At 34.9% G+C, this 23,797-nt stretch overlaps 1 protein-coding gene across 1 annotated transcript in view; it reads right to left on the reverse strand.

Moving 5' to 3' along the window:
- The window catches only part of LOC123556478 (deoxynucleoside triphosphate triphosphohydrolase SAMHD1-like), a 48,948-nt gene extending 26,588 nt beyond the window's left edge, over positions 1–22,360 (reverse strand). Inside the window, exons 1-6 of the mRNA XM_053542703.1 lie at positions 21,666–22,360; positions 20,879–20,959; positions 17,391–17,756; positions 16,084–16,136; positions 1,865–2,025; positions 1,526–1,641 (exon numbers count right to left, since the gene is read on the reverse strand). Of these exons, the coding sequence (XP_053398678.1) occupies positions 1,526–1,641; positions 1,865–2,025; positions 16,084–16,136; positions 17,391–17,756; positions 20,879–20,959; positions 21,666–22,260 (1,372 nt within the window). The 5' untranslated portion in view covers positions 22,261–22,360. The remainder of the gene's footprint in view (positions 1–1,525; positions 1,642–1,864; positions 2,026–16,083; positions 16,137–17,390; positions 17,757–20,878; positions 20,960–21,665) is intronic.
- Between the last annotated feature and the right edge of the window lie 1,437 nt (positions 22,361–23,797).

A 23,797-nucleotide genomic window follows, 5' to 3' on the forward strand; every position in this document is an offset into this window, starting at 1 on the left:
CTATTTTTTTTCTTGAAGCTGCATTCTTTGCTTCCAAAGGATCTTTTTACAGATTTTATTAGTAAATTAAATGTATACGTTTCTGACGCGGTAGCCGAGGAGCTTATATCTTGTTAAATGGGACTGAAGAAAAGACAAATGTATATACAATGATCAAAATTTCTAATCGGTCACCTTACATTAACAGATATATATTATCGTCAGAGAAATGACAATATACTTATTAAAATAAAAGTAGTAGTATAGCCTCAGAAAACGTGCATTGCAAAATACTAGATATTAACAGAGTCACAAAATTTAGAAGCAAAACCCTACAAAACAAATTAATTTTATTCATAAGTGTCTGTCAATCGCACTGAGGACTTTAGAAGACATTTCCAATGAAGCTATACCATTTTCAATTAGTTAGAAGGTTTTTATTCAACGTTTACTTTCGATTATTAGAGCTGTTGATATTTCTGATGGAAAGGTAATGCATGAAATCGTCTGCAAATTACAAAAAGGCACTTTAGGTATAATGTATTATTATTTTTCCATTGGAAATGATCAAAATTAAACATTGGATGATAATTGTCTAATTTAGTTTAAACATATTTTATTTCAGTAATACATGAAACATTTACAGAAAAATTAATTAAGGAATTGGACAGAAAGCTATATCAGCTTACGGTTGTCTAATTTGTAAGGTAAAACAGCATTGATTATGTTTTGATAGAGAGTCATCCATTTAAACATGCAATTTTAGCCGTACATTAACTACATTTTCAAACTTATATATATACATCAAAAGTAATTTGAAAATGAAGCTTTCAAAATGCTCAAACAAACTCTCTGTAACCTTAAGAAAAATAGTGTATTTCACCATTTTGATAAATATATTATGGAGAGGACTTCAATAAGCCTACTGACTTCCAGTCCAATCCAGAATTTATGTATGTAAATAATCATTTGAAATGTACATATTGGGAAATAAAATATGTTTAAACCAAATACAGATGTGACAAATTAGCATGTTTTGATTGTACATGATAACAAGAGCTGTCACTCAACTACTTAAAGCCCTTCCACCTAATACTAGCTTAAACACAAAAGCTTTGGCAACATCTTCAAAGACATGTGTGAAGTTTAAAAACAGTTGGCTTTCTGAATACCCTGCTTACAAGCAAAACTTTAACTGAAATTCTAACTTGAAAAGGGGCATAACTTTGACAAAATAAAAGCTAGAGTTGTTAAACTTGTCATGAGTGGTCATTTTATGCTGCTAAAGAAGACATGTGTGAAGTTTGAAATCATTTGGGTATGTAATGTCAGAGAAACCTGCTTACATACAACACTTTAACCTTTGTGACGCGGACACCAACACTGACGAAAATGGTGATTACAAAAGCTCTTTTATTTTAAAATTTCAAAAAGCCGAGCTGAATATGCTAGTCAACTGAATGACTTTGTTCGTACAAAACAACATGATCATTTGTGTTGGCGTTTGTTCTGAATTTTGCAGTGAATGAAAAATAGATAGTTTTACCAAGGTCATGACAGAGCGCGGCTATTTCCACACATAGAATATCTTTCGTTGTAATATCTAACTCTGGCTGGAGTTCTTTCAGTACTCTCAAAAATTTACCAGCCAAGTGACAAACCCTGAAACGAAAATTGAAAGCAACATAAGGCTTTTCTTCTTATTTGTACAATATTTTGTACAATGAATATCTTTAAAGGATACAACTGGATTTTTACTAAGTATTCAATATTTATACCCATGGCAAAATGCAAACTTACAGTGTTGCCTAATACACTTCTTTTTTGTTTACATTTTAGTAAGATACTGTCATAAATGATTCCGTGTTCAAGCGATGTTACTTACCCAATCGAATGCTCAAATCTGTTATGACTGGCGCCAGGGTAGACTAAGTAACAGGTCTCTAGCTGTTTAATGTGCCTCAATCTTTGGAACTGTGGTGTGTCAATAATCTTAACGCACAGGGGATGTAATTCTATTTGACCATACAGTGGGTCGTTGAATACCTACTCGGATAATAATATATAGAACTAGAAATGTGTCCATGGGACACAGATGCCCCCACTACATGACATTAAAATGACAATTTTTTCCCAGGTCAGGGGCCAGAACTCCTACAATACTGAATGAATCCGGATGCGAAACCCCAGGTGCACAACTGCACATGCTGACCAACATTCCTGTAAACTTTGGTGACTCTAGGTCAAATACTTTTGGAGCTACGCATGACACAACATTAAAATGACCCATTTTTAACTAAGTCAGTGCTATACACGCTATACACAGTTGTCTCTCTTCCATCGTCTAAGCTCAATAAACAGATCAATATTGGATAATTTAGCAAGGAGCGTAGACGACATGCTTCGGCTATTTCCGCTTAACACCTACGGGAGGTGCCGAACAGAAAGACCTGTCAAAACCTGAGAATTGAGAATTCGTTTTATACCGATTTTTAGTACCGGTACAAAAACAACAAATACAGTTTTCTTTAAAATGATTTCTACTAGATATCATACAGTGTAACAAATTTATTTAATTTATTAGTTTAATCTATCTACTTAATTCGGTTTTACAATAATTATACAATACAGAACGGAAGAAAGAAAAAAAATTATTCCTTTAGTTCCTCCGACACAGAACATCAAATATCATTATAAATCATTCCCGCACTGTCATTGTCATTTCTATAATTATCCACAATTATAAAATTTACATACTCTAGCTTCTTTTCTGATGTGTAAAACAAACTACATTTTAATGCAATTCTTTATTTCTTTCTTTCTTTCTTTATTGAATTACAAATTAACAATAATATTCTGTGGTAAAAAACAGCTCTTTCTGTGTCACCGGCAGCTTAACTTCGGTAGAGTTCGTAAGTTTCCGCGCGTATCTACCCTTCGTGGGAGGCAGGCTACTTTGTAAAATTACAACTTATATATACGATGTCCGACTTTCTACGGATTTACCCTATAAAAATAAAACATACCTAAGCATTATTTACAATGTATATAAACAAACAGCCTTTGCATAGACCCGTTTATTTTATTTTATTTTATATATGACCAGAGTAGCTAGAACATATTAAAATCCTAGAACGTCTGACTACTCTGGCTGCTGTCTTTTGAAAAATAAGACAATTTTTTGAAGTCCGTTTTATGAATGACTTGATACATATAAATACTAAATATCAAACCTGAGATAACCAAAAGAGACATTTCGCAATAGGTATTACAGTATTAATTTTCTCTGGCTATTCGGGCTAGCCTAGGTAGCTAGAACCAATGGACATCTCGGAAATTCTGGCTGTTCTGACTAGTCAAGGTAGCCAGAGCAACTGACATCCTGGTTACTCGGCTACTCTGGCCAGCTAGAGTAACCAGGTTTCTGGCTACTCTGGCTGAACTCTGGCTACTCTGGCTAAACTCTGGCTGAACTCTGGCCAGCCATAGTGACCAGAGTTCTGGCTACTCTGGCTACTCTAAATAGCCGCTTGAAAATAGTTATTAACTTGAAATTCATTTTTAAACATGCTATTTAGACAGAAATGACATATGAGTCGCGCCATGAGAAAACCAACATAGTGGGTTTGAGACCAGAATGGATCCAGACCAACCTGCGCGTCAGAATCCATGCTGTTCGCTAACAGATTCTCCAAGTCCAATACGCCTTTAAAGCGAACAACATGGATCCTGACCAGACTGCGCGGATGCAAAGCCACTATGTTTGTTTTCTCATGGCACGGCTCAATTATTAAATTTCATAATCAAATTCAGTTAAGACTGAACAATTTTTGTGAACATGGGACCTGGTTACTCTGGCTGACCAGAGTTGCAAAAAAAAGTTCAAATCCTACAAACTCAGGCTACTCTGGCCAGCCAAAGTAACCAGAGCAAATAAAACCCTGGTGACTCGGGCTACTCCGGATACTCTGGCTAACCAGCGTAGTCAGAACATGTTAAAATCCTAGAAACTCTTGTTACTATGGCTGAACTTTGGCTGAAATCTGGCTGCTCTGGTTGAACTGTGGCTACTCTGGCCAGCCAGCCATAGTTCTGACTTCTCTGGCTACTCTGGCTAAACTCTGGCTGAACTCTGGCTACTCTGGCTAAACTCTGGCTGAACTCTGGCTACTCTGGCCAATTTCACGCACATGCCAAGGGAAGCATTAATTCTTCTTTTTAGATAAATAATTTTTATATCTTTGTAAAGAGAAAAGAATGACGAACACTTCCATAGTATAATAAATATTGTGCGTTCATTCTAAGGAAAACAATATTTGTTCCAAAAAAATCCTTCTTTGTTTCTATTGGAAAATATCAACCAGATATAAAATCGATATCGCCCAGCCAGGTGTTTTCAAGGGATATAATTTTACCGATATGACAGCAAATCTTACCTAATTGTTGATCATGATTAGCCTGTTTGGGGGCCCTTAAACGTGACAAAACAAGTCAGTGTGAAGAATTTCATAAACGTTTGGTTCTGCATGTTTTACAAATGATTTTATACCCAAATAAATCTTGTTCAAGCTTTTTTTTGTTGTAAACTTGTACTTGAACATATTCGTAGTGTTCTAAATACCATAGAAACCCACTTACTGATGAAAAGTAAACTTTAGCAAATATCCGCCATTTTGCAAGTTTGCAACCCTTTCGCTTGCTTGAAGTAAGTGTGCAACCACTTCACGTCCTGTCCCTTTGTTGAAATCATTCTGATATCTATATCAGTTAATTTCCTGAAGAAAACTTTTGCATGCCATTACGTATATCTAAACATACATAGAAGGCTTTCGACGAATGCTCAATAAGAAATCCGCAAGATATAACAAAATAATCAAAGTGCCTGCTAAATTACATAGGTAATTTTATTATCTATGTCATGAGGAAAAAAAGACATTGAAAAATGCGGAATACTGTTGTTATTTGTGTTTATACATGTATAGAAGCTAGTGGACTAGGTAGCTCTGAAGACGTAGTATTCAATTCACTAATGAGTTTTTTCACTTCATCATGAGCCAATTCAGTATATTTGTCTAAACTTCGTACATCATTTACTTGAGGTTCTAAGTTTTGGTATTCACTTAGGACTGACGTAATTGTGAGATTTTTGCCACGAAAATGTCAGCAAATTTTTCGGCCAATGAATTATTAGACTCTCCTTGAGGCATTGGGTTTTCAAATTTGGTGCCAGTTTGTTCAAATACTAATGCATACAGAGTCTTGGAATCACCTTTAGCGTTCTCTATCTTTTCACTGAGTGTGTTTCTCTTTTGATTTGACATTTGGTTTCAAAATTGTATTCGTTTCTTACTGCTTTATACGACTCAAACTGATATATTTTACCGTAACGCCTCCATGCACGCTCGAACTTTCTAACTTGTTGTTTTAGATGTTGCAAATTTTCATTGAACTATGGATTGGGTGCTCTCAGAATTATAGTTTTCTCTAATAGAGGAGGTGCTCATTCAGGACATCCTCTATTTCCGATTCAAACTCGTTTAAAAACTTTTTGATAATCTGTGAATCAACGTTTAGTGCTCTTAGGTCACTGGCAAATTCTGATTCGTTCTTTTTTTAAGTTTCTAAATGTAACGCTCTTACTAGTACATGTAATAGTCTCTTTTTAACATCTAAAAGAACCTTAACAACATAGTGTTCAGATAAAACATTTCCAGGCTCACATTTCTCTACATGAACACCATTAATTGACTCAATTATGACTAGATCCAAGCTATGTCCTCTTGTATAAGTACTGAAATCAACATGTTGTTCCAGGCCCATTGGTACTAGACAGTACTTGAAGTTTTTAATAGCACTGTTGTCACTGTTAATATGCAAATTGAAACCACCCATTATAATTAAATTTTCATTATGTGGTAAAATGTGTTTGGTGAATTAAAGGATTAAACAACGAACTGGTTACAAGTCGATAGACCCTGAGGTCTATACACGCTATGTGTACGATCAAATTTTTGAAAACGGGTTTCCAAATACCATATTCAAAGCTTCGAACAGTTACCCTTCGCATATTGATCGTGTAGAAATATTACAGGGGTTGAAAAAGAGGACATTATTCTAAGTGACGAAAGCAGAGGTACAAAATACTTTAGGATGAATATGAATTCTCCAGTATGGGTAGCAATTACTACAAAAAATGGTAAAATAAATGACCTTTTAAGTAAAATAAACAATATTAAATGTGTTTACAGTAAAACATTTGCAAAATTCAAGAGTAGCATACAAAGTAGAAACTATGCATTAGATCTTGTTTATAAAACTTTCTTTGCAATGAAAACATAATTATGACAATTCTGTTAACTTATTAGCTTCAAATATAGGGTAAAAAGTTAATGCATTTACTTATATATGTCCATTTACAACTTTATTACATAATAAAACAGTTTCACTTACTCCATAATGGTTAAAATACCTGCGTTTTGTATGTATGTTTCTTTCAATATATTTATCTTTGTCTATCCATCTTTCATTTGTATATCAGTGTATACAGGAGTCGTTCTTTGAATTTGGATTTTCCATTTAGAATTTTTTTGCTGAATCTGTTTCGTTGGTTGAGATATTATCATAGGTTTCTGTAAGTCACTGTTTTATTTGAAAAAGCTAAGTTATAGAATGTTCCATCAAATAATGTATGAATTAAGGCTTAGGTTCAGATTTACAAATATGAAATGAACAAAAGCGGTGTTTATATGACAACTGAACAGCAAATAAGACATGTTTATTCTGATATTAAAGAATTGTTATTTTACTGACATATGCCTTAGAATTAGGGAAAGGACTAAAGGAAGGAGTCAACCTTCCAGATAATTCAAAGTTTCAAAAACGATACTATAGTTCTCGAACCCTAACAAGTGTGTATTTTTATATATTTGCAATAATGATCCAGCACTGAAAGTGATAAAGATAGTGAAGTATCTTCTTTTCTATAAATGCGCCATATGAAATTTCTGACAGATTGCAATATGCAATTAAATCACAGGAAAAACAATAATTGTGAAGAAACAGATATATTTTAATGACTTTTGTTTTATAAATTTGACACGATTCATTCATAAAAAGAGAATATAATGCTTAAAATGAACGTCTTACAATTGTTGGTTAAAGAACAACATTTTTACCAACAATTTACCTTTTCCTGTACATGTTTTACCATACTGTCTCTTGATGTCCTGTTCTACTGTATACTAATAACTATTCATTAAAAGTGTCCCCCCTTTAAAACAAATCACCCTTTTTAAAGAAATGAAATTAAACACTTTTCAAAATTGCTTAAAGCGAGTTTCGTGAACTTTGAGCACTAGGACATTATTGTTACAAGCGGGCATATGTAAAAGCTCACTGAAAGTGGTGAGTTTTTTACAGCATCACAATATCCGGTGTGACCGCTTTGCTCAATAATTAGTCGAAATTCAAGGCACATAGCAGTTAACTTGCAATCGTTTCGTTCAATTTTCATGTAAAACAACTCTTTCATGCTATGTTTAGGTGATGTTTGAAATTCTTGTAAAAATATTGACCTAATAAACTACGATAAGCGTTCGTTCTTGTTACGCCAACATTAAATCGCCCCTATTGGATGTACGAACGTATTGAATGTACAATATACTGAATAAAGGTTAGGATTACGTGTGTACATTCAATGCGTGCGTACACTCAATCAGTGTGCCCATACCACGTGACTTTGACGTCGTTTTATGGCTAAGACGGCAAGCCAAATTCCGTCGATTCGATTCTTCAAAGTGGCATAAGTTCTTTATTTCTTGATCAAATATGACCAAATAAAGCGCAGGCTAAGGAAAAAAGTGAGTACTTCACTCACAAGTAAACGGTTTTATCAACAGATGAACAGTTTTGGCCTGAAAACGGGAAAACTGTTTTGTTTAGAGAAAATGAGCATGGTAAGACGGCAAGCAAGGGCCCTTTTTGACAGAAAAACGGATGATTGTACACATTAGAGGTGTCGCACGTATTACCGATTCACAGGAATTTAATGCCGGCTCTTTGTGAGGCCTTAATTAACAAAAATATAGCAGAATTATTTAAACACCTTTTAAAAATCCAAAATACGCTAAGACGGCAAGTCCGCTAAGACGGCAAGTCATTATTTATAGTAATATCGTCTATGGAGTCGCACTTCTCTACAAGCGGTCATTGGGTGTTTACCAATAGTAGATTATTCTACTTCTTGTCAAAACTATAGGAAAACATCAAAGAACCGTTATATATGTGAAAACATATGATGTTTTGAACTACCTTATATGCTTTTTTTTGGTACAGTTGCTAAATTGTGAGGCTTAATAGATAAATTAAACGAGAATTATGATTTGCTCTAGCAGGATTGGCATATAAGTGAGCACTGTTCTAGAAAGATTAAGAATTCAAAAGCTACACATGTATACCATCTTGGATGTACCTCTGCGTGTCGGTCTTTGGATTAAAGTATGTTATAGCGTTTCGAAAACTAAAGAACAAATATACAGTTGGCAGCAGGCAACAACAAATAATACACATTTTTGACCTAATCAATACTATTTTATATGTTCACAACTCTGTTGTACATATAATGTTTGAGTGAATGTTTTCTGACAAATCGTTATGTATTAAAAATAACGCTACTTATTAAGAAGAGCCATTTTGTCGACTTCCACAAATCAAAAACACAATTTTCAGATATATAGAATAATGTTTTGACAAATAAGAGTCTTATTCTTAACTCAGTCTATAAGCTAGAAGACATGCTTTAAAAAGTATTTCTTTGTAGCTGTGTTCAAAGTATTGAGTAGAATAGAAACATCTTATTTTTCCCCAAAATTTAACACGATATCACATATTTAATTAGAAATAGAGGAAACTCCACAGGTCACTCAACACAACAAAAACGAAAATGTTGCAGGCTCGGTTTAATTGAGCCTGTTCATGGATGGTAGTGGAAATGCATGTTACCGTCCACGCCCTCTAGCCCCGGATTGAGCAGAACTCAACATTTACACATGCTAAAAGTACAAAAAGCAATTTAGAGACATCCGCAGATGTATTCAAACGATGATGAACATGGAACCTTCTATGATACACGTGTTGAGGCGTGTAATTGCATGAAGAGCGGCGTTTGGTCCCCAGATAAAATAAAGGGTTTGCCCCAAACGAGAAAACAATGGGCAGAACTAAACAAACTGGAATTTAGGAAGGGGATCTGAGGTTATGGAGCCTGTGTATCACAAGAACAGTCAAAAGACACAATTAAAAAGCAGGCACCATATCCAAGGGGTAATTAAACAATACCCAAGGCTATGAAAGCGGGAGTATTGGAACCACCCACAAATACACCAACTTTCACAATTCTTGGAGAAAGGGTTGTATAATTCTACACATTTCTGCAAAATCAACTTCTTGTTTAGCCGAGCCTAGAAATAAAATGCACTGGTGTCACGACTTAAGTAATCGTGACACCAAAACATTAAATGCTACAACAACAGTAGAAGTCAGTGGGGTCCGCCAAACTGGAAACTAGACCTGTATCTACCACAAGATCCTGCTGTTTCGACTTCCGTGCTGTTTTGAGATATGAAAAAGAACCTTAAACATGAAAACCATCGGGAGAAGACGCAAATGCTCCGTTGATATGCTTTGATTCAATTTTTCAAACAGTTTCATTTATCGGGCACACATACATAGAAACTTCACATCAGGCAAACACCAACATTTGATATACTAAGATCAGATTTATTAATTGAGTCGGAAAGTCAAATTACAAGTAACATTAGCTCTGGTGAGATTTTTAACCGACTATAAATTCTCGTTATGTACTGTTTTGATTCTATTTTGCTTCATAATCTATTAAAAAAAACTCTGTAGCTTTTACTCTGTTTTATTAACGTTTATCAAAATGACAACTTTCATGTAAATTTTTCAATTCAATAACAATTATCATAATCCGGAACTGATGTAATGTTGTTAAAAGTCATAGTAAATTATCCCTAACATCTAACTGTATTCAGGATTTGTAAGGAATGTCAATTATTTATCTTGTAAGTATTAATATCGGTTATTTCATTTAATATCGAAACAAATAGTTAAGTTAACCAGACGTGTACTTGCAGCACGACCATAAAGCTTGGATAGTCACTGAAAAAGCATGAAAATCCTGACTATGAACAGTGACGTCTGTCAAAATAGAGTCTATTGTATATGAAATTCTATATGAAATACCTGTGGTTTTGCGTGCTAAAGGTTGGCACGTGGCCGTTAACTGTTACCTATTGTAATCATGAGTTGCATACACACAAAAGAATTTGAATAGCCGCGATGCAGGGCTTTAACCTGTAACGTGTAGCTTCCTATGTTACAGTGGAGCACTGTAGCAATTAATATACTACAGATATAATTATTTATAAAAAGGAAATCTTAAACAAATATTTTGATTCAGTTTTGTATCAGCCTTACAGAGATATTAAAACGATAAAGTAAAATGTTAAATAATAAATAATATGAATCGGTCGTTATAAAAGCTGTACAAAAAAATCTATTTTTAAATTAAATAAAGCAGTTTATCATTTAGCTTACTCCTATAGAGTGATCTCCCTTGTCATTCGAATCAGGACAGGTAGAAAGAATCGCATGCAGATCTATATCCTATACAACTAGAAAAAATGATTCAGATCATATGCTTTTTGTTTACTGTCGAGTGCATTATGTATTAATTTAAGGCTAAACTAGAGAAGTCTTTCTTATACGTTTTGAACTATTTTTTTCACGGCATATTTTCATGCGCTTCGGTCACGTTTGCGGATTTTCTGAATTGTTTTAAAGACATACACGTTCGCTTTTCAACTTAGTCATGCTCGATGGATCAACAGACTTGAAAACATAATTTTAATACGAAATGACGCATTCTCTAACCTTATTGTATTTACATATGTATGAAAATATCAACCGACTGTAGAACAATGTTCAGAAAACATCAATAAGAATATCTGTCGATTAGTCCGAGAAAAAAAAACGGGCAAAAACCTTACAGCGGATTAATCTGTTTTTCAGTGAAAATGGTTAGTCTGATATTTTTGCATGCTCTGGAATACGATAATTGTTAGTCTCAACCACTTCGTGGTTTCAACCTAAAAATCAATTTAGCAACATTTGATGATGTATTCGTTCGGCGATGCATATGGTAGCTTCAATGATAATGTGTAATTCCACCAAAAAACGGTGTATGGTCCAAAGTTAAAATAATTGTTTTGACTTAATGAGAAAACAGTGAGGATAAACCGTTCATATCTCTTTTGCCCAGCACTAGTGATTCAAGGAGAAAATGAAAGATGGTCAATGAATGTCACTGAACTTTTATGTAAGTGTTTATTGAAGGTTCCATGTTCATTGCCGTTTGAATACACCTGTGGATGTCTCTAAATTGCCTATTGTACTTTTAGCATGTGTAAATGTTGAGTTCTGCTCAACCCGGGGCTAGAGGGCGTGGGCGGTAGCATGCATTTCCACTACCGTCCATGAATAGGCTCAATCAAACCGAGCCTGCAACATTTTTGTTTTTGTCGTGTTGGGCGATCTGTAAAGTTTCCACTTTTCTCTATTTTATTTCACAAGCATTGATGAAACATAGTAAAAATGTTACTGACGGACGGATCGATAGAAGGATGGATAGCCTGTAACTACGGACGTGTTGAATTACAGGCAGTTGGTGCAACCAGATATATCTAATAAAAATGACTAGCCGGCTTAGTGGACTTGCCGTCTTAGCATATTTGGGATTTTTTAAAAGTTTTTAAATAATTATGCTACATTTTTGTCAATTAAGGCCTCCCACAGAGCCGACATTAAATACCTGTGAATCGGTAATACGTGCGACATCTCTGATGTGTACAATCATCCGTTTTTCTGTCAAAAGGGCTCTTGCTTGCCGTCTTACCATGCTCATTTTCTCTAAACAAAACAGTTTTCCCATTTTCAGGCCAAAACTGTTCATCTGTTGATAAAACCGTTTACTTGTGAGTGAAGTACTCACTTTTTTCCTTAGCCTGCGCTTTATTTGGTCATATTTGATCAAAAAATAAAGAACTTACGCCTCTTTGAAGAATCGAATCGACGGAATTTGGCTTGCCATCTTAGCCATAAAATGACGTTAAAGTCACGTGGTATGGGCACACTGCTCAATGCGTTAGATTTAATGCCGGATCTTCATGTGACACATGGTGCAGAAACAAAGATAAACCAGATTGGTAATTGGTAGAAGTTCCGAAATCTTGCTTTCTGAGCCTTCAAAATCGGCGGAATGAGCCAAATTCCATTTAAAGTAATTGTTAGTTTAAAGTTATAATACTGGCCAGATAAGATTACGTAGCGAATGTAATAGGAAGGTCATTTTTCTACAGCAACGCATAAAACGTCCGTTCACGAAGACATTGGCTTGATAAATTTACTTGTAAATTGATAGATTCCACCGATGGAGACGGATATAAAAAATGTTACTTTCGGTTTCAGTGACACAACTGCCATCATTCGGATACGTCCGTAACTACGCCAAAGGAAGTGGCTATTCGTACGGCAGGTTTGTATTACATTGTACAGAAGTCATTCAACTGATATATTTTCAACCGATTTCTGTACTTTTCTTTAATTTTCAGTCGCACATAATCAGGAAGTGATTCTGAATATAGAAAAAGGCTAATTTTATGTCTGCGTGCAATATTGTTGTCATCGTATGACATATATGGAATAAGTGTGACTAATAAAAATGTCATATATAGAAGTTTACATCATGGTTTGAATATAATGTAATATGCTTTTTTCTTTCATATTTCGGTTGATAAGACTGAAACTAATTATTGACAATATTAAGACTCTCTCTCTCTCTCTCTCTCTCTCTCTAAAAACTAGAGACGCTGCTAAATACCTGAGCGTCACACTAAGTAAATATCTCATTTTGGTAGAACATATTGATAAAATCACATCAAAAGCAAATAATTCGCTTAGGTTCATCAGAAGGAATGTAAAAACAAAAAAAAAAAACATCAAAAAACAGGAAAGTAAAAGAAACAGCTTACAACACAATGTCAGCCCACAGCTTAAATACTGCTCCTCTATAAAAATGGGACTACAATTTACATGTCTTCACTTGGTACCGGCAGTGTTCCACAAGATTGGAGGACGGCTATCGTTATCCCTGTATACAAAAAGGGCCCACGAAGCAAAGCCAGCAATCACGAACCTATTCTCTTACTTGCATTGCTTCCAACTGCTGGAGCATGTTTTAGTATCAAATATTATTAATCATCTCGATAATAAAATTTCCTTAATTCCTTCCAACATGGCTTCCGCTCAAAGCACAGATGTGAATCTCAGTTATTAAATTTTAGTCAGGATTTTTTTTTTCATTACCCTGAAGCTAGTAAATAGACAGACATAATAGTTAGCAAAGCGTTTGACAAAGTCGATCACAATCGTTTGGTCTACAAGCTATTTCAGTTAGGTAGAAAAACATCCATGTAGATTAATCTTGCCTTTGAATACGAACACAAAAGGTCTTCAGTCAGATATACCACCTGTGGTATCAGGGGTACCCAAAGGTTATGTCCTTAGGCCTTGTCTTTACTTAACATATCAGTCACTTGCCAGACATACTTAAAAGCAGCGTAAGACTCATTGTTGATGATAAAGTAGTTTATCTCACTATAAATATCATGCATGATTGTGAGACACTCTAGCAGTACCTCCTTAAATTAGTTTGTTTGTTGGATTTAACGTCGCACCGACACATGATAGGTCATATGGCGACTTTAAATTAGAGCTTTGGAAAAAGACCCGGTCAATGGAGTTTAATTCTGATAATGCGAAGTGATTAGGGTATATAAAAAAGAAATAATAAAACATTGCTTTTCGCTATAAGCTACATATCCATGAATTTAAGCTATAAAAATGCTTAATATTTAGGCGAACCAGCAGTGTGAGATCACAAACAAGGCAAACAGGACCCTAAAATACATGAAAAGAGATGATCAAACAAATATTAAATGTACACATTAAGAAACTCCGTATAAAAATATGTTCACCCATAATTGGTATATTGCTCAACTGTTTGGCAATCATCACAACAATCTTTAACATATGAAATTGAAAGAGTACGAAAGGCTGCCGCCAGATATGTTCAAATCAACTATGACTGAATATGAAGCATCACAGAAATGTTAATTGTACTTAAATGGCAAACGTTAGAAGCAAGGAGAAATTTCACACTCTTAACATTTTATATAAAATCCATCATTTCATTGTTTTTTTATAGATCACCACTACCGGCTAGACTCTAAGGACTTCACTTTTATATTCCCTCCTCTCGCAACCATTATCACAAGAACTCATTTTTTCCAAGAACCATTAGACTCTGGAACAACCTACCACATCATGTTAAATCTAGCGATACTCTTAATGAGTTCAGGAGTGGCCTAGATTACTGATGTTCAAACCTAAAATATATGTTTTATCATCTTTTAACCTGTAACTTGTAATATAATAGTACTGACTTTAATATTGCACACTAATTTGTGTTTTCAATAATGGCTTAATCTTCAAAGTGTCGACCAGACAGTCGCCTCCCAGTCCCAGCCAGTCATTGACTGCGGGGACTATCTAGTTCTGGCTACCATAACGTAACTGACGCTGTTTTTATTTTCTGATGGTCGCATCCATATGCATTAAGTTATGACGAAACCCCATTTGTATAACTAACCAGTATCAAACCGCAACATCTCGCACAGTCTCTCGTGAGAAACTCATGATGTCATGCAACAGTTCAGAGCACGTGGTTATTTTTGAAAATCAATGTCAAAATTTTACCTATTCATGAATTTAATTTAATAATAAACATAACCATTTTCGATAAAATCCATAAAACAACATACAAGTTCTCAGAAAATGTCAATAAATAACGATTCTATACCGCCTATTGGTTTTCAAAATGAAGAGTACCCTGATCAGGTGACAACTGCCATGACGGACAAGATATTGCAGACAGGGGTACAAATTATGTCTTCAAATTATGTTGCATGGATTATTTATGCCAGATCAAAAGGAAAATGGACTAGAAATTTTGTAAAGTAAAAGGTGAGTCCATTGCATTTGATGAAATTTTAGCGTGACAGACTTCTGGCACGATTCCTGGTTAGGTTTCAGTACGTACGGGATTCGTTTGAGCTGAGAGATCCGTAACAGCATATAAACATCTCTGAGCTGAATGTTTTTAGCAAGGGACTACTGGGCAGATGTAGACAAATTAATTGTTCGTACGGGACCGAAAAACGAGCCACACTAAATGATTGTTCGTACGGGACCGTTCAAAGAGCCACGCTAAATCTATTTTAAGAAACATAACAACATGTCTAGCACATTCGTATCGCATTTTCTGGTAAACTGCCTTTCCTTTTATTGAACAACTGGCTTATTAATTTGATAACATTAATGTATTGTTTGTAGAAATGGCATAGAAAAGCAAAATATTTGTAAATTTCTGAATTTATCCGCCGTCTTTACACAAAATCCTATCACGGCCAATCAGCCATTGTTGTTTTCGACGTATTTAAATTTTTGTCACGTGACACTGTCTTCGTTGGTTAACAGAATTCGGCGAAGCCTGTTAACTAGTGACCAGCTGGTCATTAAATATTTTATGGTTTTATATCCATTCGTATCACAACAATATTTGGCCATCCAAGTCTAACTAACGGGCGAATTTGTTCATTAGACTGTTTTCTACAAATCTACAAAGTTATCTGCTTTATTTTAACGGTGATTTTAAACAGGATTATAACTTTAAGTACTGTAATTATTATTTGTTATTTATGGTCTGTCAAAACTCTTATATAGTACAGTACAAATGTTAGTGTAACTATGAAAATGCCTAAATACTGACTACATGTATATTGTTGAGATCATGGACATAGATGGGACACATATAAGTAATAAAATATCTAAACTTGTTTGAAATTTATAACTTTAAGAAATTTAGATTTATTAAATAATTAGCGTTCAGCGTTGAGCTATTTTTACCTTTTTTCTTTTGGCTTGTGGTATAACATCGTCCTCAGACACGCATACTTTTTCTGAAATAACCAGATAAAACAGGCATTTCAAAGAACTGAAACTCATAACTCTATCTTTAAGCCTAAAAATATTTGTGTTATTGTGGTCCGACCATAAATTCTACTGGCGACCGTAAGAATGATGAATGCATGACCGCAATAGCGCGGCGTTTTGACTTTAAAATCAAACAAAACCGCGATGCTAATATATCACCCGCGGCGCTACAATTTACTAGTCTCGGTAATCATTTAAATTTTGTGAAAGGTGCGTTTGCTTCTATTTTTAATTGTCTGAAAGGAAAACAAACAGGGGAAAGACTAACCGAGAGGAGAAAAAACAACAGTTCCGCTTTTTCTCCCTTGCTTGTGTACAAAAAGCTAAGATAGAAAAACTAACCAAGGGAGAGATGAACCCTAACTGGTTTGTATGTCTCCCATTTTTGTGATGGGGGCGGGATGGGGGACTGGTCTTTCCCCCCCCCCCCCTCCCCCCCCCCCCCCCCTTTGTTTGTGCACAAAATCTAGGATGTAAAAACTTACTCGGGGGAACAAACCAGATGACTTTTTTCAAGGGGAAAATCTGACCGGGGAAAGAAACTGACCGTTACTGAGACAACAGTAATGGAAGACAATGCAGGAACCCACTATAAACAATTACTGCACATTATGTGGTGTTAGTATGTGGAAAACATGTTAATACATTCTAATCAGCAAATATTATATTTACTTGATACCAATGCTTCCAGAAAAACGACCTACTTTTTTGGCCATGCCACCAAAACACAACTATTTGTTTTTGCCTTATTGATAGCCATCCTTAGTCCAGAAAGTAAGAAGACTCCCAGAAGCATACCTGGTTCTTGAGCGTGCTAGGAGTAGGTTAGCTTTCTACCACTCTTTCTCTTTGTCGGTCATTTTAGTTAGAGGATCGAACTCGCAACCAATGTTTTAAGTTTTCGTTGTCCGGCCTAATAATTTACTGCTGAACCACTGTGTCCACTCTATATTCAACCCCATAATTATGAATGCATAATCTATAAGTACTTCACATTATATTTGGTTTAGTACTATACAAGATTGGACTTTTCAATGTAGTATCATATCATATTGAACAATTACAATGATATTTACCGCCTATGGGCAATCTTAATTCACATACATATTATGTAGGTAAATGGCTACACACTGCCAGGACATGGGCTTAGTCACAGAGGTTTTCAAATCCTCCTATACCCTTTTAATTACAAAGATTTAAAAAATATTTATCAAACTTACCTAATTTCTGTATTATTTCCTGAGAGTTCTCCGGTGGCACACATATTTGTATTGTAACTAAATCATCAACCATATCTTGGAGTGCCTTTGCTATGCCGTGTAGACGTCTTTGTAGGATTGGACCGCTAAAGTAGTCTACCAGATATATCAAGGACGTTACGGAAAAGCATGTAAACTTGAAGATAATTGAACCAATACTGACACTCTCCACTTCCGGGCCCATCTGACGAATGTCTTCCTTAATTGCATCAACACATGATTGGATGTGTGTATGGAGTTTCCCTGGTACACTTCCTTGGTATGCGCCTGAAAATGCTTCCTCTAATTCTTTTCCCAGTTCAATGAACAATATTGCACTCGAAAATGCTGCAATATAGATTGAACGGTTCGGTTCAAAATCTACAACTTGTGAACTTGATGTGATACCAACTAAGAAATTAAATGAGCATTTTTCACAACTTGCTCCCGTTGTGACAGAAATTACAAATAGATCACTGCTATCTGGTGTGTTCCTTGAGAAATGGAAAAGTACTGTGATAAAACCTTTGTTGAAGAAGAAAGGTCTCCCACTTGAACTGCAAAACTATCGCCCAGTGTCAAATTTAACATTCCTCTCCAAAATTCTTGAAAAAGCTGCACTAAACCAAATCAATAAGCATATTGAAGCTAACAATCTCCTCCCAGCTTACCAAAGTGCCTATAGAAAATATCATGGGGTTGAAACAGCAATGGTCAAAATGTATAATGATCTTTTGGAAACCATAGGTGAAAATCAAATAACAATCGTGGTCATGATCGACTTGAGTGCAGCGTTCGATACCATCGATATCCCGATACTGATTCAAATCCTTCAAGATGAATGTGGTATACATAGCACTCCCTTGAAAAGGATAGAATCTTAACTCACGGACAGAAGAATGAAAGTTTTAGTCGAACAGTCAGCATCTGACACGGAGCCACTGAGGTTTGGTGTCCCGCAGGGTTCTTGTGCCGGACCGGTGATCTTTACCCTATATATATCGACTCTCAACCGAGTGGTGCAGAAATATCCAGCTGATCTCTATGGATACGCGAACGACCACAAGATTGCGTTAAAAATTCAAACGGGAAATTCTCAAAATGAGACAAATGTTCTTCAACAATTAGACAGTTGTCTCAATGAAATCATAAAATGGATGACAACCTTCAAACTGAAAATGAATCAGTCTAAAACTGAAATAATTATGTATGGAACCAGACAACAGTTAGCGAAATTGAACATCACAAGTGTAAACGTTGGTGGGTGTGACGTAAAATGCGTCGATCATATCAGAGACCTGGGTGTAACTATGACCAATACACTAAACTTTGACTATCACATTCAGAAAAAGTGTCAGATAGCTCATGTGCAGTTACGAAACCTTAGGGCTTTACGGAAGGAAACATCTCACACAAAAGTCAACTGAATCATTAGTGCATGGATTGGTTCATTCTCACATTGACTTCTGCAACAGTTTATTTACAGAAATTCCAGCCTACCAAATCAAACTACAGCGAATCCAAAATCATATCGCTAGAGTAGTCAAGAATGCTTCCTATGAACAACCAAGAGCCGAACTTCTGAAAGAACTACACTGGCTTCCAGTTAAGGCTAGAGTCATGTTCAAAGTCTTAGTAATAGTCTTCCGTGTCATCAATGGTACAGCTCCAGTATATCTCAGGGAAATGTTTGTACTTACTCGACAACGATACAGACTTCGCTCACAAAGTGACACTAACTTTAACATCCCTAGACGGCGAACAAAATTAGCAGACAGATCTATGGCAGTCGTTGGTCCCAGATGGTGGAACGATCTGCCTAGCTATCTGAAAAACATTCAGTCTGAAGCCAGCTTTAGATCAAAACTGAAAACACATTTATTTAGGCAGTGTCATGAACAATGAGTGTAGTCTTGTTAAAATACAGTATCAGAAGTGGTGTAAAAAGTATTTATACATGTCCAAATCTCTAAATCTAAGTTCTAGAATCCTGTTCATATTTTGTATGTACAAATGTATATATTTTAAATGTGTTTTATGTAATTGTAAAGCGCAATAGAATATTTTATAATTTTTGCGCTATATAAATGCCATGTATTTGTATTGTATTTGTATTTTGGTTGCTGAAAATTCTATGTGTGAATAAGGTTGTTTTCAGTACAGATTGGCAGACTGTCACCTAAACAGACCTCTTAAAACATAATTAATGTTAATGATTAATAAATAGAGCATATTAGAGGCTACTGTTTAAAAACTTTAAATTTATTAGAAGCGTCGTAGAAAATACAAAAGTCGAGACTCTAGCCGAGCCTTTTATTTGTTACAAACATACCTAACAAATTTAAATATATTGAGACAGTTACCTAATCTATCAGTCCTAACCTTCTGATTTAAAATCACTTTTAATTAATTTACCCATCAACAGTGTGTGTCTGTCTTAAACAATAGTTTGCAAATTAAAAAGCCGTTAATGCATGCTGTCAATACATAGCCTTACATCGTGTTTTTTTTATTTTGAATTGAAATAACCCTTCAAAATTCATAGCATTGTGAACGAAACGAAGAACAACTAAGACTAGCCTTATGTTCTGTACTTTACTTATATATACTGCTAAACATAATTAAATTTGCTTCCAAGTGAAGTTTTATCCTTGGTTTATTTGCATGTCCGATGCCCAACCTCACCAAGCAAACGTTAGGCTAGGGTTAAATGAAATACAGGACATAACGTCTCTTGATTCAGAAAATAGATAACCGTTTCCTCGACGACCAGAATTTAACAGCATTCCTTTATAAAACGTTGCTAATGAGCCAACTTGCGCTTCCTCGAGCCGTTTCGTTATAAAATGTTATCGTGGTAGTTGCAACCCCTCGATTTTGCATTTTAATTTGCATGAACGTGGTACAGTGAAGACAACCATCCTTGTCAATATACAAAACTGTTTAAGTTAAACGACAGCCATTTTTCCAGTATCCAGTATACTATGATACACAGAACAAACAAAAAGTGAATTTACTCTGAATTGATGCGACATTACAACGATTGCAATTTCAACAGTCGCCGCTTGTTGACAATTTTGTCGTTTCAGATAATTATTAATTTAAAAGTATGCAGCATTGGATAAAATAAACCAATGAAAGAGAAAACAAAACTATTAATATCAGTAATACATTGTGATTAATATATAGTTACCATCTGGATATAGTATACATTAGGCTGTTTGAATTATGCTAGAAGCAATTCAGCGTCCACACACTTTCAACAATCCAATATATTTTATATCCAAACGGTAAGTACCTAACGAGAATTTATTTCTTTAGTCATTTACAAAATGCTTTACCATGACGAACAACTGATAGCTCGCGTCGTTTCAAACCTATTCTTTTAAACTTAATGTCAATTCTTACAGTACATTATGAATATTATATAATTATTTTGTTCAGTAATAAAATAATAAAAAGAACATTACAGATATCAATATGTCCCAGCTTTCCATTTTCTTCTAATCTCTCTTGAACGTCTTGCAAAGCTGTCTTCAGTCCATCAAATCCTGAAACATAATGTTGAAAATAAAAATGAAAATAATTAAGAATTCTTACGTTGAAATGAGTTTTGGGGTATTTTTTTGATTACGTTCACTGAAGTCGTCAACATTACTAAATGCTCTAGGAACTCTTATCAATTTGGAAATACAGATCCCCTAAGATGCTGCGCGGGTAACATTCCCGTATAGATGACGGACAGTTGCAATTCTTAAAACATCTCTCTTATATGTGTATAGTATAGATATAATTAGATATAGAGATATGTAAATCCAAATAAGAAGCAATAGTATTTTAACTGTTAAGTTGTATTTAACAAAAGGTCAGATAGCGTAATTTATTATTCAATGTACCCGCTTATCTAAAGAAAGGCTAGACGAAAAAGCTTCTTATATAGCAGTACAAAACAAATCTGCGACAAGAGTATTTCATTCAAACAAAACAAAACGGTAAATATATTTTTTTTAAAAAAATACGTTTAGATTCAAATTGTATTTACTAATTTTGCTTCAACAGTGTGTTAACGGCGCCATAGAATATCAGTTCACTGAACTGGCCTTTTATTTTCAAAACTAAACGATTTCGTTTTATTCACATTCATTTTCAAAACCCCAGTCAAGAAAAAGCTTTCCGCTTACATGCTTTACAACAGACATTTATTGATTAAATGAGTGCAATAATATTATATATGGCACATGATTAAACTTTTGTTACCTTCCTGTGTGAATTTTATCCAAACACGATATTTTGTTTCATCAACCATCCATTCTTTTAACTTCTCTCTCGCTTTTTCAAAATCAGCCAATTGTACATTCTCTATTTCCTTTATAACATTTTCCAGTTCAACCGCCAACTCAGGATTATTTAGCTCGTTTGAACACCTGCTTATTATACCTCTGATTCTGTCAAGATCTGTTTCATACGTATATTCATCGATGTCACCGTCTCCTAAATGGACTAGCTTGTTTCTCAACTTTCTCAAACGATTTATGTCCTGTCGGACACGTATTTCAAGCCCACAGAAATGTATCAGAAGAAAGCAAAATGTGTTCAGATCCAAACGCTCTAAATTTGTCGACTTAGAATGTCCAGGGAATAAATACTGTTTCAACTTTTCCCCAAGCTTATGCTTGATAATCTTCTCTCTGTTTGTATAAAGGAAATCATCAACTGTCCATGGAAATGGGTCGTGACCCTCTGGCGTAATGTCGCGTACTCTTTTCAGAAATAATTCCTTTGTTATCCTTAACCCACAGCGTTGGACGGCTATAAACAAATGTCCATATTTTGGTGCTTTTGTGGGAGGCATACTTCACTTCTTTATGTATGTTTAACTTCGGTTATGTCAATGTATTTTATCTATATCTTGTCATTTAATAGAGACGTATCGCGAGTATGATAACATTTTTCTCCCTGAAAATATAAGGAAAGATAATAACTTCAAGGATATATGATCTAAATTGTGTCGATGTAACTAGAAAACCAACCATTGCTTCCATTCACTTAGTTTCGTTGACTAGGTATCGGATCATTCATATGGCAGTTTACAATCTTTAACAGACATGTATTTCATGTATGTTCGTCAGAAAATCATCAAGTCCTTTTAATAGATAAAGGATCTGCAGTGAACTCTTCAACATAAAGAAACAATTAAATGATTGTAAACTATTGGGACAACAAACAGACTGATTCAACGATGATTAAACAGACCGATAGTATGCAATAGATGTTTTACATGCAATTTAGCTTATTACTTAGTCTATTGTTTTCACTTTGATTATATAATACCTTACACTCTTTCTCACATTCTTAGTCTTCCGCAATTCTGCACTTGTACTAAAAAAAATTACACTTAATCTACCATGATAATCCCAAGTTCCCTACACATCATACAATTTGATGTACTTTCATAAGTTTAAAAACAAAGTTACAAAATTTTGACAGAAACAGATGGATAATAGTGCAATTTTTAATACCCTGGACTTCCGAACAATATACAATAAAGTAGAGGCTACCATTGAATCAAACGGTTAGCTCTAGATGCAGTACTGATGTTATTGGTGGTAGTACAGTATCATATACCTAAGTTAAACCTAACCCTAACCTCTAGTCAGTGTATTGTACGCTCAGTGTACTACCTATAGTCATATTGATACTGCATATATGATTAACGGAATCAAACAAGTTAAGCTGTAGAACTAAAGGTAGTATCATTGACCTGGTTTTGTTGAAACTTTGGGATGTTTTTTTCGGCCCCTTAATTCTGCTTCACTAAAACACAGCTTTGGTCTTTGACGCATTTACCTATTAAAATCATAATTTGTAATAACCGATCATAACATTTAAACCAGTTCTAGATCATATTCTTTTTCAGCTAAGATGACATAGTCACAAAATTTGCAGTTATTTATTTATTTATTCAATGAAATGTGTAGAGTCTTCTTAGATCCACTGCAAAGCATCCTCCAACCAATGTCTGGATACTTACTACCTATGACTTGCAATAAATAGAGGATATTTGTTTGTTTTGAGTGAATATGGAATATATCTCACTGAGAAGTGAGAAAATTTCAAATATTTTCACGAGCGCGTAGCGCGAGTGAAAATGTGAAAATTTTCTCACTTCGAGGTGAGATATATTCCATATTCACGAAAAACAAACAAATTTTCTTTTTATTTTATGCTCAATTACGTTGAGATGTGCATTTTGCAACAAATTTTAATCTCAGCGCGGGAAACAAACGCGCGTAAACAGACATGACGTCAGACGTGTTGTGACGTTATAAAGACGCACATAACATAAAGTTCCATTTTATTTTATTTTCTTGCTGCATAACGTTATGAAA

Source organism: Mercenaria mercenaria, chromosome 5 (assembly GCF_021730395.1).
Source record: "Mercenaria mercenaria strain notata chromosome 5, MADL_Memer_1, whole genome shotgun sequence".
Lineage (NCBI taxonomy): Eukaryota > Metazoa > Mollusca > Bivalvia > Venerida > Veneridae > Mercenaria > Mercenaria mercenaria.